We start from the raw sequence: 15,757 nt of genomic DNA on the forward strand, positions 1-15,757 counted from the left end.
GATTATGGAAATAATCACCATTCATGACCCTCGAAGTGGGCTTGGGAATCTATTAAAAGGAACTAAAATCTACCACAAAACTCAACAACTTATCTATTTAATCTCTCCTAGCCAAACCTTCCATATTATAATTGATGTTCTCATGATTTTTTGTTTTTCGACAATAGTGGCACTCTATTCTAGTTTTGTTTAAGTAGTTAAAATCATCAACACCCATTTGAATGTTACCCAAAAACTCACTTAAATTTCAGCGATAAAATTAACCAAAAAGATAAGTTCCCTGTGGAATCGATAATTTACTTATTACTTGCTACTTGTCATAGTGTATACTTACACTTATTCTTGTGAATTTTACATCATTTTATTATATACATTCACAAGTGATCAAGTTTTTGGCGCTGTTGCCGGGGAACCTAATTTGGTTTATTTTACTTGTTGTAGATTTTTGTGAGCTATAGCCAACAAGAAGCCATAGTAAGTTGAGTTTTTTACTGCTGTATTTACTGTTGAAGAATTGAGTTTACTGCTGCAGAATTCTGTGTATGAACCCACCTACGGGTTTGGAGCCAGTTGAATCGGGAGTTTGAAAATCCAGTGATGATGGCTAATCAATAGAGAATTACTACCAATGCCATTCATTTAGCAGATGACAGAGAAAGAGCGATCCGAGCATATGCACACCCAGCTGTGGAAGAGCTAAATCCGTGCATCATTAGACCCTAAATGCAAGCAACCACGTTTGAGCTAAAACCTGTGATGTTTCAAATGTTGCAAACCATTGGGCAATTTCATGGACTATCGTCGGAAGATCCTCACCTACACCTAAAGTCATTTTTGGGAGTTAATGACTCATTTCGATTTCAAGGAGTGGATAAAGATGTGATTAGACTGAGCTTATTCTCGTATTCATTGAGGGATGGTGCTAAATCATGGTTGAATACCTTAGCACCGGTAATAATTGATTTGTGGAATAGTCTAGCAGAGAAATTTTTGATCAAGTATTTCCCACCCACTAGAAACGCACGGTTCAGAAATGAGATTGTTGCTTTTCAACAGTTTGAAGATGAGACACTAAGTGAAGCTTGGGAGAGATTTAAGGAGATGCTTAGAAAGTGTCCTCACCATGGATTACCTCATTGTATACAAATGGAGACTTTCTACAATGGATTAAATATTGCTACTAAACAAGTAGTTGATGCTTCCGCCAATGGAGCTATTTTGTCAAAGACATACAATGAAGCATATGAGATTTTAGAGAGAATTGCATCTAACAATTGTCAATGGGCCGATGTGAGAAGCAACCTAGGAAGGAAGACTCGAGGAGTACTTGAAGTTGATGCTCTATCCTCTATCAATGCTCAACTAGCTTCGGTGACTAATATTTTACAAAATCTAGCGCTGAGGCAAGACTCCATGATCAAAGCACCAGTCCATACAGCTGCTGTAATTAACCAGACAACAGCCGAATCTTGTGTATATTGTGGAGAAGAACACACCTTTGATCAATGTCCAAGCAATCCGACCTCAATTTTCTATGTCGGGAATCAAGCTAGTCAAGGCAACCCGAAAAATAACCCCTTCTCAAACACTTATAATCTGGGGTGGAGAAATCATCCAAATTTCTAATGGAAGGGACAAGGCTCGTAGAACCAAAAAATGCCACCTAAAGCAAATTACCCTTCTGCTTTTGGAGTACAAAATCAATTGGCTTATAGTTCTCAACAAGTCAACACCCAAGGGAAAGGAACTACCCAAGCTCAATGCACATCGCGAACATCTATTGAGAGCCTAATAAAGGAATATATGGCTAAAAATGATGTCGTGATACAAAGTCAACAAGCCTCATTACGAAATTTGGAAGTTCAAGTAGGTCAATTAGCAACTGAGTTACGAAATAGGCCTCTTGGGAAGCTGCCAGCAGACACCGAAACACCAAAAAGAGAAGGCAAAGAGCAATGTCAAGCAATAGAGTTGAGAAGTCGAAAAAAAAATACCCAGCATGGGAGAAAAAAGTGCAGAACAAGGTGACAGCCATTCCCTAGAAACTGCTAATACACAGCAAAGAAATGAGGAAGCTGCTATACAAAAAGAACACAGTAAGGATTATGTAGAAATTGAAGAGCAGCCTAAAATGCAAACAACAGCCAGCAATGGACAAGAGAGCCGAACATACACACCATCACCTCCTTTTCCACAAAGAATAAAAAGAAAGAAAGAGGAAGCCCATTTTGAGAAGTTTATGGATATTCTGAAGGAGATTCATATAAACATACCACTAGTGGAAGCTTTGAAGCAAATGTCAAATTATGTGAAGTTCTTGAAGGATGTACTCACTAATAGAAGGAAGTCTGAAGAATTTAAGGTGGTGTCATTAAATGAATAGTGCAGTGCAATATTGAAGAACAAGATCCCTTTAAAGGAGAAAGATCCTGGATCGTTCACTATTCTTGTATCAATTGGAGGAAAGGAGCTAGGAAGAGCATTATGTGACTTGGGAGCAAGCATCAACTTAATGCCTCTATCTATTTACAAGAAGTTGGGGATTGGAGAGGCTAGACCGACTACAGTCACCTTACAACTAGCCGATAGGCTCATCACTTATCTCGAAGGAAAGATTGAAGACATCTTAATTCAAGTTGACAAATTCATATTTCCTACAGATTTTATCATTTTAGATTATGAAGCTGATCATGATGTTCAAATTATTTTGGGAAGGCCATTTTTAAATATCGGAAGAACATTAGTAGATGTCTACAAAGGAACCATCACGTCAAGAATGGGTGACCAAAAATTTGAATTTAATATCAATGACAGCATGAAATATCCCACAGTGACAGAAGAATGCTCAGTAGTGTATGAATTGACAGAACAACCAGCGACCGAGGAATGGGATGATAGGGAAAGCGAGCAGGAAGAAGACAACAGCTGGAATGACATAATAGAATAGTTAGCAGTTTTAGGTGAATTTAGCATAACTTTTTAGTCACTAGAATGTGAGGGAAGAAAGACTTCACCGATGAGACCATCTATTGAGGAAGCGCAGCAACTGGACTTGAAACCACTACCACCTAACCTTAAGTATGTTCATTTAGGTGACAAGAAGACACTACCCATCATCATCTCAGCGACACTATCCTCGACTCAAAAGGATATGCTCCTAGAAACATTAAAGAAGCACAAGGGGGCGATAGGTTGGACATTGGCAGATATAAAAGGAATTAGCCTTTCACTATGCATGCACAAAATACAATTGGAGGAAGGAAAAGTTAAGTGTATTGAGCAACAAAGACCATTAAATCTCATGATGAAGGAGGTTGTTAGAAAGGAGATTCTCAAATGGGTAGATGTTGGAATAATTTATCCAATTGCAAACAGCAGCTGGGTCAATCCTATTCAATGTGTTCCGAAGAAATGAGGGATAACAGTAATGGCAAATGAGAACAATGTTGATCCCCACTAGAATAGTGAATGGATGGAGAATTTGCATGGATTATAGAAGGCTAAACAAAGCGACACATAAAGATCATTTTCCCTTACCATTCATTGATTAAATGCTTGATAGGCTTGCTAGAAAGTCACATTATTGCTTCTTGGATGGTTATTTGAGATACAATCAAATTACAATCAGTCTAGAAGATCAAGAGAAAACTACATTCAATGCCCATATAGAATTTTTGTCTTTAGACGAATGCCATTTGGACTATATAATGCTCCAGCAACATTTCAACGTTGCATGATGACCATTTTTACAGATATGGTAGAAACATTTATGGAGATATTCATGGATGATTTTTCGGTTTATGGAGAATCTTTTGAGATTTGTTTGTGCAATATAGGGAAGGTTCTGCAAAGATGCGAAGAGAAGAATCTTGAATTGAATTGGGAAAAATGTCATTTTATGGTCAATGAGGGAATAGTGTTAGGCCACAAGATCTCAAGAAGAGGAATAGAAGTTGATAAGCAAAGATAGAAGCTATTGAAATATTGAATCCACCTACGTCAGTTAAAGGTATAAGAAGCTTTCTGGGCCATGCAGGGGTTTATAGGAGGTTTATTAAAGATTTCTCCAAGATTGCAAAACTGTTGTGTAGTTTGTTGTGACAATCAATGCATGACTGCCTTCCAAGCATTAAAGACAGCATTGACCACATCTCCTATAATGTCAACACCCGATTGGAATTCACCATTTGAGTTGATGTGTGATGCTAGTGGCCATGCTGTGGGGGCAATGTTAGGACAGAAAAATGGGAAGGTACTTCATCCTATCTATTATGCCAACAAAACGTTGAATGAGGCTCAAGTGAATTATACAACCACTCAAAAAGAATTGTTGGCTGTAGTATTCACTGTTGAAAAGTTCAGAGCTTATTTATTTGGAGCTAAGGTGAAAGTGCACACTGACCACACAGCAATCAAGCACCTAATAAATGTCAGGCCAAGATTAATTAGATGGATTCTACTGTTACAAGAGTTCGAGATAGAAATCGTGAACACGAAAGGAGCTAATAACCACGTAGCGGATCACTTATCTAGAATGGAGAACATGGAAGAAAAGGTCGATAGCAAAGAAATTGATGATGCATTTCCGGATGAACAGTTGCTTGGGATAAACAGCAGTAGCAGAATGGCAGCAACTCCATTGTATGCAGACATAGCAAATTTTTTGGCTTGTGCCATCATACCCGAAGAGAAATTATCAACAAAAGAAGAGGTTTTACCACGAATCCAAAAGTTACATTTGGGATGAACCTTTTCTTTTTAAACAATGTGGAGACGGCATAATGAGAAGATGCATTCCAGACAGCGAAATACCAACAATTCTTAAACAATGTCATGCATCTCCATATGGAGGTCATTTTGGAGGGCAAAGGACAGCAGCCAAGGTATTTCAATAGGGTTTCTATTGGCCAACAATTTTCAAAGATGCAAAAGAATTTTGCAAGGGTTGTGATCAATATGAAAGGACGGGAAATATCAGTAAAAAAAAATGAGCTACCCTTGAATTCAATTTTAGAAGTGGAACTTTTTGATGTATGGGGCATTGACTTTATGGGACCATTTCTGCCATCTTATGGGAACTTATATATTCTAGTGGTTGTCGACTATGTGTCCAAGTGGGTGGAAGCAATAGCTTGTCCATCCAACGATGGGAAGACCGTACTCAAGTTTTTAAAAAGAAACATATTCACTAGGTTTGGTGTACCAAGAGCATTAATCAGCGATGAGGGAACACACTTTGTGAACAGATTGATGAATAGTCTTTTAGAGAGAAACAATGTAAAACATAGAGTGGCGACACCTTATCACCCTCAAATCAATGGGCAAGCAAAGGTCTCCAACAAAGAAATTAAAAGTATTTTGGAAAAGGTGGTACAACCCAACAGGAAAGATTGGTCGATGAAACTTGATGATGCATTATGGGCATACAGGAGAGCCTTCAAAACCCCGTTAGGAATGTCTCCTTACAAGCTAGTTTTTGGGAAGGCATGTCATCTACCCTTGGAATTGGAACATAAAGCATATTGGGCATTAAAGAAGTTAAATTTTGACTATACACCAGATGGAGACTTGAGGTGAATGCAACTAAATGAATTGGAAGAATTCAGGTACCTAGCCTACGAAAATGCTAAGATGTACAAAGAAAAAAATAATAATGTGGCATGACAATAAAATTAGGCCCAAGGAATTCTACAAAGGACAAAGAGTGTTGTTATTCAACTCAAGGCTGATATTATTTCTTGGAAAATTAAAACAAGATGGTCTGGTCCATTTATAGTTCAAGAAGTCACTCCATATGGGGCAATAACGATAAAACATGGAGACGAAAGGAGACCTTTCACAGTGAATGGACAGAGACTAAAGCCATATTTTGGTGGAGAACTAAAAAGAGGCATTGCCTCTTTAAGCTTAAAAAGCTGAAAAATAAAACATTTTGGAGCAAACGAGGGAGCTGACAAGGAAGTTTTTCTTCTCCTTTTATTTATGCACTTTTAATTGTTTTTAAATAGTTATCTTCACTTATCTTAGGATGGTAGTTTTTTTAGATGTTATTTTTACGTTTTTATCATGAATGACTAGCATACCCCCAGTAAGTAGCAAATTTTTTGTAGATGAATTAGGAGGATTCTGATGTGGTTAAAAAGGTTAATTTCAAAGTAGTAATGAGGTTAATTACATTTGGTACATATTAAGTTGATATTAGTGCCAAAGTTATTCTCTTTCGGTGTATGTTGTCATGAAGTACCGTGTTCTTCCTCATTTGCATGAATTTGATCTAATTGTTGTGCACTTTCTCACGAAACCTCAAGTCAAAGCACCAACGCAAAAAGATGACACCAATTTGATATCAAACAAGAAAAAAGAAAACTTTGAGGGAAAAATAAAGAATATATATAATTATTGACAGCATACTTCTGCTTATAAGAAAAAAAAATTTAAATTGTGGTAACAGTCTGCATTCATTACGACAGATTGTTATGTTAATAAAAATATCAAAAAAATTTTACTTACCCAAGTAGTCATCTTTTGTGTTATATACCACCTACTTCCACAAAAGATAACAATTCACCTTCACACTTACAAGCAACCAAGGATAAAAAAAATTTAGCTTGCAACCGACAATCATGGCACCGAGAACAAGAGGCAAAAAAACAGTGTGAGGGAAGGAAGAAGTGCAGCAAGATGAAGTGCAAGAAATAAATCAAGATCTCTTCCTAACGGGCACCGATTCAAAACGAAGAGAAAAGGGAAAGAACAAAATGGAGAACCTCCCAACAAAAAGGAATATTTGCAAATGAGGAGGCGTACAACAGGTATGAACTCCTCAAGTCAAGAGTAGTGTTGGTGGAAAGAAGGTTCCCAGCATTTTATCCTACATTCCCGAGTCCTTTCTTAACGCCATCAACGATCTTGGGTGAGAGATATTCTGTCACCAAAGGGAGCAAGCTATAGTGCCGATAGTGAAGGAGTTTTACGCACATATTGAACAAGTGCAAGGGTACACAACATTAGTAAGAGGAAAAATAGTTGATTGGAGCCCTAAAGCCATTAACCAACTGTTTCACCTACAATCTTTTGAGTATGCCACCTTCAACGAAATGGTGCTAGCTCCATCAGATGATCAACTTGAGATGGCTTTGAAGATGGTAGCCATAGAAGGAACACGATGGCAGCTCTCGAGAGGAGGAGCAAGGACGATAATAGTAGCAGACCTCAACCAACTTACTACCCACCACACATGATACTACATTGTTAGTTGACAGAGTTTTACTTGTGTAAGCAATCATAATGAATTTGAGCATCGATGTGGGCAAGATCGTAGTGGATGAGATTGTCAAATGTGCAAGTAAGAAAGTGGGGAGACTGTTTTTTCCACACCTGATAACCATGTTGTGCCTGGAGGCTGCAGTCCCTTTTGATGAGGAAGAAGAAAGACTTGAGGCAAGGAATTTGATGGACTACATAGAAACCCATAGCAAAAGGCGATATGGATCAACTACTGAAATAGAAAAAGGCTTTACTCAGCTGGTGCGAAAACAGTGAAGGGAGTTGTAAGGCGTATTGGTCTTATGTCAAAAAGAGGGATGAGGAAATACATAAAGCCTTAAGAACCAAGTCCAAAAATTCAACATTCCCAAGTTTTTCCGACGAAACTTTTAAAGAGTGGAGCAGCAAAGAATCATCCCATGTGGTAGAGGAGGAAGAGAACATTTCCCCTACTAATGCCTAAAATCAAGGGAATTCTCTTACCACACTCTTTATAACCTTGTTGTCCCATTTAGAAGCATGCATCCTTATATTGTGTTTATTTTTGTTGTGTTTGTTTTGTTGTGTTGACTGCATGTAACTTTGAATCATGCTCATGCATGCAATCTAGAAGCATGAAGTTTTAGGAAGGGTAATAGATCATACATATTTTGTTTCATATGTAGTCATGATGTTTTGTGTAAGAGCTAAGGATGTATTGTCAAATGCTTTATGGATAAATAAAACCGTAAGGAGAGTGGTGTTTTTCTAAAAGAAAAAAAAGGGTTAAGGAAATTGAAGCTCACATTGAAGAGTATTCATCAAAGTTAAGGTAAGGACCCAATCTATCATAATCCACCTTAATTAGGAAGAATTCCCATAATTGACCAACCTTTAAACCATTTTTCCAACACAAACAATAACCAAGAGCTTCTACACCTCAAATTGCTTTCAAGAATGATTCCACACCCACACTAATGCTCATTGAGGACAATGGCTAATTTAAGTTTGGGGTATTAAAGCAAATTCCATCGCCCCCATATATATAAAAAAAATAAAAAATAAAAAAAAAGGTCTTAATTGTTGTTGTCAAGCAATCTGCATCTCCAATGAAGGTGTCTGAATCGAAGGTAATTAGGAGGTTAAAAAAAAAAAAGTTATCCTTATTGTTCAGGTGAGTTGCATCACAAATGTGGCCACACTGAAAACGACAAGATGCTAACAAAAGAGTCGAGCTAAGGGAGAATGAGTGTTAATCTATATAGTCATCCCTTGAAAACTTAGGTGATTTGCACCATAAGTGAAGGCACACAGAGAATAGGGGGATGACTTCAAGGATTCTTGGGAGGAAAAAAAAGAATGAAAAAAAATCTTTAGAAAGTTAATCAAATAAATTATGAAGTCAAGTCACAAAAGCAAAGGTAAAAGGAATGGTAATCATTTTAGAAGTGTTTTGGGGAATACGGTAGAAGTGAGGAATGTGTTATTTTTGTTTTAAGATTTGGTGATAAGTGTAGGGTGAAATATGGGGAAAAATTAATTTGAGGAAGAAATATAAAGAATGTGATCTAAATCATGCCTTTGATCAATACTCTACAAACATTTTGTTAATCAGAAAAAAAAAAAAAAAAAAAAAAAAAAAAAAGGAGAGTGGAGAGAATGATTGCTCATGGATGAGCAATCTTTTAAGTTTGGGGGTGTGATAACTATCTAAAAGTAAAGTCATATCAAGTTTTTTTTGTAGTTAATATTGCCCTCTTATTCACCATTTTCTCATTTATAACCTCATTTATTCTACTTAGTGAACATGAAATCTTTTATTGCGGTCCAACGTGAAAAAAAAAATATGATTTGGCATAAATCAATCTTAATGGTATATTTATGTGGTAAAATTTCTGACATTTATGCTAAACCAGGTGGGAGTAGCAAATTTGGAAACAAATGGGGGATGACATGGAAATTTTAAATCCACGTTAGCAGTCCAAGTGGGTCATTGACTACCCAATGAAGAACATCCTGTGGACTACTTATTCCTTTTCAATCCTAAACGGGAATCCATGCTCAATATAAAAGGAAAAGGAAAACTAAGAGGAGGGAAGCCACACTTTGGGGAGAAAAATTGAATTACACAGCAGTCGCCTCTGCTGCAGTTAATTGCTGTGAAACTAGAGAAGAAGGAAGAAAACTCTAATCCAGCCACTGTTGACAACAGTGAATTACTGTGAAACTGGAGAAGAAGGAAGAAAACCCTAATCCAGCAGTTGTTGACAGCAGAAGAAAAAGGAGACAAACAAGGATTGATTAAGGCAAAGAGGTGGACGTGAGAGCTCAAGAGAAGGGAACTTCCATTGACGAACGGCAACAAACCGGGATAACTCTCTATTTCCTTATCCTCTTTCCTTATTCCATCAATTTTACATGATGAAGATGCGGATTCCTCTGTTAATTTAGTTTGCATAGAGAGCTAAACATAATAGGGGAGGCGATAGAGTTTTATATAGTTTAAGTATGTTGACGGTATGCTTTTAGTTTATTAAAGAGTTGTTAGTGATTTACATGTATGTTTAATTAGCTACTTTACATACATAGTTGTTCTCTTATTCGGGAGAAGAGAGGGAGCAATGAAATCCTCTTTAATACTCTAGTTACATAGCAAGGAGACTTGAAGGGTAATAGAAAGGTTAGGAATAATTCTTCTCCTAGAGCCTTGTTAATAGAAATTACAAGGATTATAGAAATAATCATCATTCATGACCCTCGGGAGTGGGCTTGGGAATCTATTAAAAAGACTAAAATCTACCACAAAACTCAACAACTTATCTATTTAATCTCTCTAAGCTGTAACCTTCCATATTATAATTGATTTTCTCATCATTTTCTGTTTTTCGACAGCAGCAGTGGCACTCTATCTAGTTTTGTTTTAGTTAAAATCACCCACACCCATTTAAATGTTACTCAAAAACTCACTTAAATTCTAGCGATAAAATTAACCAAAAAGATAGGTTCCTTGTGAAATTGATAATTTTCTTATTACTTGCTACTTGTGATAGTGTCTACTTGCACTTATTCTTGTGAATTTTACATCATTTTATTATATACATCCACAAGTGATCAATTTTCCTCTAGACGTAACACCTACATCTGGTAGAGAAGAAAATCAAGAGTCTTGAAAGGGAAATTGAGTGGGTTGCTTCGCGAAGATCTATGAAACTAGCATTGATATTTGGGGGTTTCGAGTGGTAAGTCTGTGTGCTGTTGCCGCACAAGTCTCTGGAGGAAGAACCACAGCGGAAGTGAGGTGAATTGGCGTCAGAATCGTTGTATGTCTTGTCTGAGACGTAAAAGGGAAAACCAAGTTAGGGTTTTCGTAGTTCTCAGATAAGGAAGACGTGGTATCAGTTTGAGTCGGGTTTCGTCTTTTAGCAACCACTGATCCAACCCACAACGCTCTGTCCAGTCGTTCACGACCCAACCTTTCGGCCACAACTTCTGTTTCGGCCCAAGTCCAACAGGTACACGATTCAGGCCCAGAAGAAATGCGCTCCTTCAACGTACACGTGTGCATTGACACAGCTCGGCTCGGCATCCTTGGATTCATCAGCTCGGCTTCGTCTGTTTTCACGACTCGGCTTGGCAGCTTGGTACACATATAATATACTGATTCCTAGGTTTTCAACCCTTCTAAGTCGTTTGTGACCTTATTTTAGCCAATTAAGGTCACTATGACACTTATTTACCAAATCATACTTTAGGGCTTACTTTGGTAATTAGACATGAGGTTTAGCTTGGCTAAGTTATGAGTAGGCTCTAAGCATGTTATGTGGTTTTTATATGAAATAGTTAAGCGTTGAAGTTGTAGTAACAAGGCGAGTATCTTGTCGTGAGTAAACTTCGGCCAAGGCCAACAACGTAAGTGACTTTAGTGTCGAAGTTAGCTTATTATATGTTGTATGGTGGTGCATGCCTTGTGACTTTTGCATGCACCATATTTTTTGTGAAATGTCTATGTTATGCATTGATTATGTTTTCTTGTATCCGTATGCATGCAATTCATTACATTGTTTCATTGAAATGAATTGAAATGCTATGAATGTTATGTAAGTCTTACATGATATGAATGTGATGATCCATAATTGAATTATGTTATGAAATGTATAAAAGAAATGAAACGTATTAAGTATTATGTCATGTAATGTATCATGGGACCTCATGTATGTTTGTATGTCATGTGCATCAGGATACTTCTCATTTATGTTATAATAGTATGAATTCGATATTTATGTTTGCGATGATATCATGCGGCCTTTTTCTTTTCTGTGGCATCCGATGACGTGTAATATGAAGGGAATGAACTTTTTATCCACATAGTCGAAGCATTGGGAACCGTTTTGATTTTTATTAAGAATTAAAGAAAAGCAATAAATTCAAGAGTAAGAATTCTTTGTAGAAACCCTAGCTTGCAAGGCTCATTGAAATATTTCAACCATGTAAAAGTTCTTCAACATTCTACGAGATCTTTCTTGCTATGACTCGAACACAAGATCAAGTCTGGTGGAAGAAAGAAAATCTCAAAGGGATTCGAGAAGAAGAGTTTCGAGAATTCTCTTAGAGATATAATTTCATTCTCCAGAGAAAGTGGGAGAGATTCGTATATTATTTGGCTCAACCCGACGGTCTCATTTATAGGGACAGATAATCTTTGCCTAATAATATATTTGCATTAAAATATTAGGATACAATATGTTATAAAAATCATATCTAAATATTATAAGATATCCTAACATATTTAACTCATTTTAATCTCATTCAAATTTCAAATATATTTTTAGTTAATGTATCAAAATATATTAATTTATTTAATATTTAATAGTATTAAATACAATAAATATATTTTTCTTTTTTAATATATCTTAAATATTAATAATAATATATTTTTCTCCACTTATATTTAACATATCTAAAATATTAAATATTAACTTAAACCCTTCGGATTAAATATACTTTCCCTATATTAAATATCAATTTCAACCTTCCACATTAAATCTATTTTCTCTTTTATATTTAATATGTCTAATAATATTAAATATTAATTTGAACCCTACCCATTTTCTTTCAAATAAATTGAACATTTTAGTGTTACAATGAGCTAACAAGGGGACCTTATGGACCTATCTCCAATGAAACAAAATTAATTAATTAAACTCTTTAATTAATCAATTTTCATTCTATGGTCAATCCACTATAGACCTAGAGTTGCACTCTTATGCACGACAGAACAAGTTATGTCCATTGATATAACCATTAAAAGCAAGTTGATCCTTCACGAGATGTTCATAATTACAGTTGGGTCAAAAGTCTATTTTACTTTTGTAATTACATCTTTCACCTTAAGTACCACTGATTCTCTAATAAACAATTTGTTTATAATCCATTCATAAACCAATTCTCTCTCAGGCCAATGAGAGGGTGGGGCCCCATTGTTCAAGTCCCGAAATCAGTACTTAATAGAACAATACATCTACTTCCCTTATATAGAAAATAGTGAATTTCATCTCATGATATTATTTTGCATATCTAACCCCAAGAGTGGGGTGACTTACTAAGTATTTCATAAAATACTCCAGCTATGTGCTACCCTAGTTTTTCAGGTAAAGAAAAGGCTTGATGGTATTAATATAACACATGCGGAAGTAATTTGGATCTTAGGCACTCCAATTGCATGAATTATAGTAAATTAGCTAGCATGTTCATAAGCATTAAAACTCAAGGAGTTTGAGTACTAACCTTTTGTAGTTCAAATTTCTTTTTCCTCACTAACCGATTTTGAACCACCACAAGTGTCTTTTCTACTATTCTCCGGCCTTATAACGAGATTTGTGGAATCGGGTGATTGACTAAATTTGGAAGGGATTTAGTATATGTGAAGAGAGAGTTTGTCAGGGATTTTCTCAAAGTTTTTTTTCAAGAAGGTTTCCATGTACCATGACTCTATTTATAGAGTCATATTTGCATATGCTCATGCAAATTTGAGATTACCAAATTTTGACACTCAAAAATCCACTTAAATGTGTGAGATTATGTGGCAAACATGCAAGTTTGGTTAAACTATATATTGACACTCAATATTCCACTAACTCAAATATGATTTTTTTTCATTAAGTGAAATCAACATTTTGACTCTCTATTTTAATTTAACAATTAATTTAAATAATTAATTTTAAATTAAAAATTAATATTTAATATTAATTCAAGTGTCAATCTCAATCCATTCCGGCACATATTGATTATGAATCTCTATTCATAATTTAAATCTTATTTAAATATCTCCAATTTTTTTTTTTTTTAATTAAAACAAAAATGATGTTAGATATATCGTATATATTTAGCGCATATTCCCTAATTTAAATTTGAACATTTCGAACTCACTCGTCACACTGTTCTATGGTTTAGTCTGATATGAGCTAGCAGGGGAACCCTTAGATCATGGGCTCCAACGATCCGAGATTAACTGACTAAACTCATTAACCTTGTTGACCAATATTCGTTAACTACTAAGACACTCCATTATAGTCTAGTAGTTGCACTCCCCTCACTATAGCTATATTTCTGTCTATTTGATATAACCATGATTAGTAAGTCGATTCTTCACAGGTTGTTCGTAACTATAGCTGGATCAATTTACCATTTTACCCCTGAAGTTACTGTAAACCGAATCTCTCTCAGGCCAATGAGAGGGTGGGGCCCATTGTTTAAGGCCTGGAGTCAGTACTTAAGGGAACAACCTCTCTACTATCCCTAAAAGAGGGTAGGAGTGAATTCCATCTTGCACCCTATGTCCCCAGCTATTCACCCAGTCTTACCTCTGAAATGGGAGGCTTATTGAGTTGGCGAACTCGAGACACTCTCACTCATGTAAATCTAAGGATAATTCCAAATAAACAGGAGTTCATGGTTAGCTGAGGATTAAGATCGAGTTAACTAGGTCATCAAATGAAAAAATCAGTCTCAACAGTAAACGACATTATAAAGTGAGAGTGATTTTCTTCATGGTCTGATCTTATGCAATACTCATTGCATAGGACGCCCCCACTCACATGTCTCCACATGTAAAATTTAGTGATCACATTGTTTATATCATATACAAAAGTGGGTCGCATTTATAGTGTCCTCAGGATAAGATATTCAGCCTAATCCTTGTACTATAGATCATTTTGACTATATACTTGAATTTGATTCACTCTTATGTCTCTACGTATAGTGCAAGTAATCATACTATAGCCAAAGTGTTCTTAGTTTATTGAATTTAGATTAATGATCGTAAAATTCACTTTATTCAATAACAATCTTTACTGAATAAACATCAATAATAATTTTACTGAAAATAGAATATGTTTTTATTTACAAACTATGAGTTTTAGGACATAAAACCCAACAAAGCTCCCATGCATAGTTGAGGATGGTGCTGTGAAGACCCTCGAAGATAAAATGGTGGCATAATAGGGCAATAAATGTTTTGTTTGAGTTTTATTTCAAGAGACAAACATTTGCATTGAAATTTCTTGTCTTAGTAGTTAAATGTTTTTTGAATTGGGTTAAATTTCGTATTTTGAATAATTTCTCAAAGACTAACTTTATTTCAAAGTTATTTAATATGAATTCTTCATGACTTATACAAGGATAAATTAGGAGTCTACGAGTTTCATCATGCTTGAAACTTGAAAAAAATACTTGTATACTAATGGATGTAATTGTTAATCACTTATTTAAAAAATATATCTATAAACTTTCAAAATTAACCTCTTACCCTTAAAAAAAAAAAAAAAAAAAGTTTAAAATGTATTTACCTACCGAAAATCATTCACATACACATTATCACTTTCCTCTCTCATTCTCTCTCTTTCATCTTCCTTAAATCTGTGTTCTAAAGCCTTCATATTTATTTTCCTCTCTTATTCATTACCCTCTTAATCTTCTTCTTTAATTCCTCGATCTAAAAAAGTTCCTCCTTTTAAGATATATAGGCTAGCAAGAAGAAAAAAGAATAATGTAACCACCCATGGACCTAAGAATATAAGAATTTTAACAAATTTTTGGGTTAGTAGCTGAATGTGAGATAATATATCATTTGGGTTTGAGATACAAAAGAGAGAAGTCATACTTTTTGAGGACAATATGTGGGAGATATTTCCGAGTAGAGTTATGCCCGCACAAGTTCGAACCCTGCTGTCGATGTCTTATAATAATGATATCTAAAGATATTTTCATGTTATTTATAAACACAATATAAACATGTATCAATGAATATAATATATTTTTTTTACACTATAGGGGATCGATACGACTATTTCCCTAGCAAATCATACCTAAGCAAACTCAGCTAAGATTAGAGTACTACAGTTAGAGTGATTTACATGTTAACCTAGGTCAAAATATTTTTAGTGCACCAAGACCTAGGATCATGAGTGGCGATCAAAGGTATATACTTGAGTACACCCTGAGGACTAGTTTACTC

At 35.5% G+C, this 15,757-nt stretch overlaps 1 protein-coding gene and 1 non-coding gene across 2 annotated transcripts; one reads left to right on the forward strand and one right to left on the reverse strand.

Moving 5' to 3' along the window:
* Nucleotides 1–1,024: 1,024 nt before the first annotated feature.
* On the reverse strand, nt 1,025–1,130 carry LOC111471928. Its single transcript, XR_002715299.1, has one exon. It is a non-coding gene; the product is annotated as a Plant small nucleolar RNA R71 (small nucleolar RNA).
* Nucleotides 1,131–1,999: 869 nt separating this feature from the next.
* LOC111471913 lies at nt 2,000–2,947 on the forward strand. Its single transcript, XM_023117584.1, has 2 exons — nt 2,000–2,326; nt 2,384–2,947. Exons 1-2 carry the CDS (start codon nt 2,000–2,002, stop codon nt 2,945–2,947), a joined length of 891 nt encoding a protein of 296 aa, XP_022973352.1.
* The last annotated feature ends 12,810 nt before the right edge of the window (nt 2,948–15,757 follow it).

This window comes from Cucurbita maxima, unplaced genomic scaffold (genome assembly GCF_002738345.1).
Source record: "Cucurbita maxima cultivar Rimu unplaced genomic scaffold, Cmax_1.0 Cma_Scf00060, whole genome shotgun sequence".
Lineage (NCBI taxonomy): Eukaryota > Viridiplantae > Streptophyta > Magnoliopsida > Cucurbitales > Cucurbitaceae > Cucurbita > Cucurbita maxima.

Bases quoted from the DNA above. Each gene is read 5' to 3' on its own strand.
- LOC111471913 (XM_023117584.1), top strand. From the start codon at position 2,000: ATGGGAGAAAAAAGTGCAGAACAAGGTGACAGCCATTCCCTAGAAACT. The intron at 2,327-2,383 runs GTACTCACTAAT...TTAAATGAATAG, and splicing joins ATGTGAAGTTCTTGAAGGAT to TGCAGTGCAATATTGAAGAA.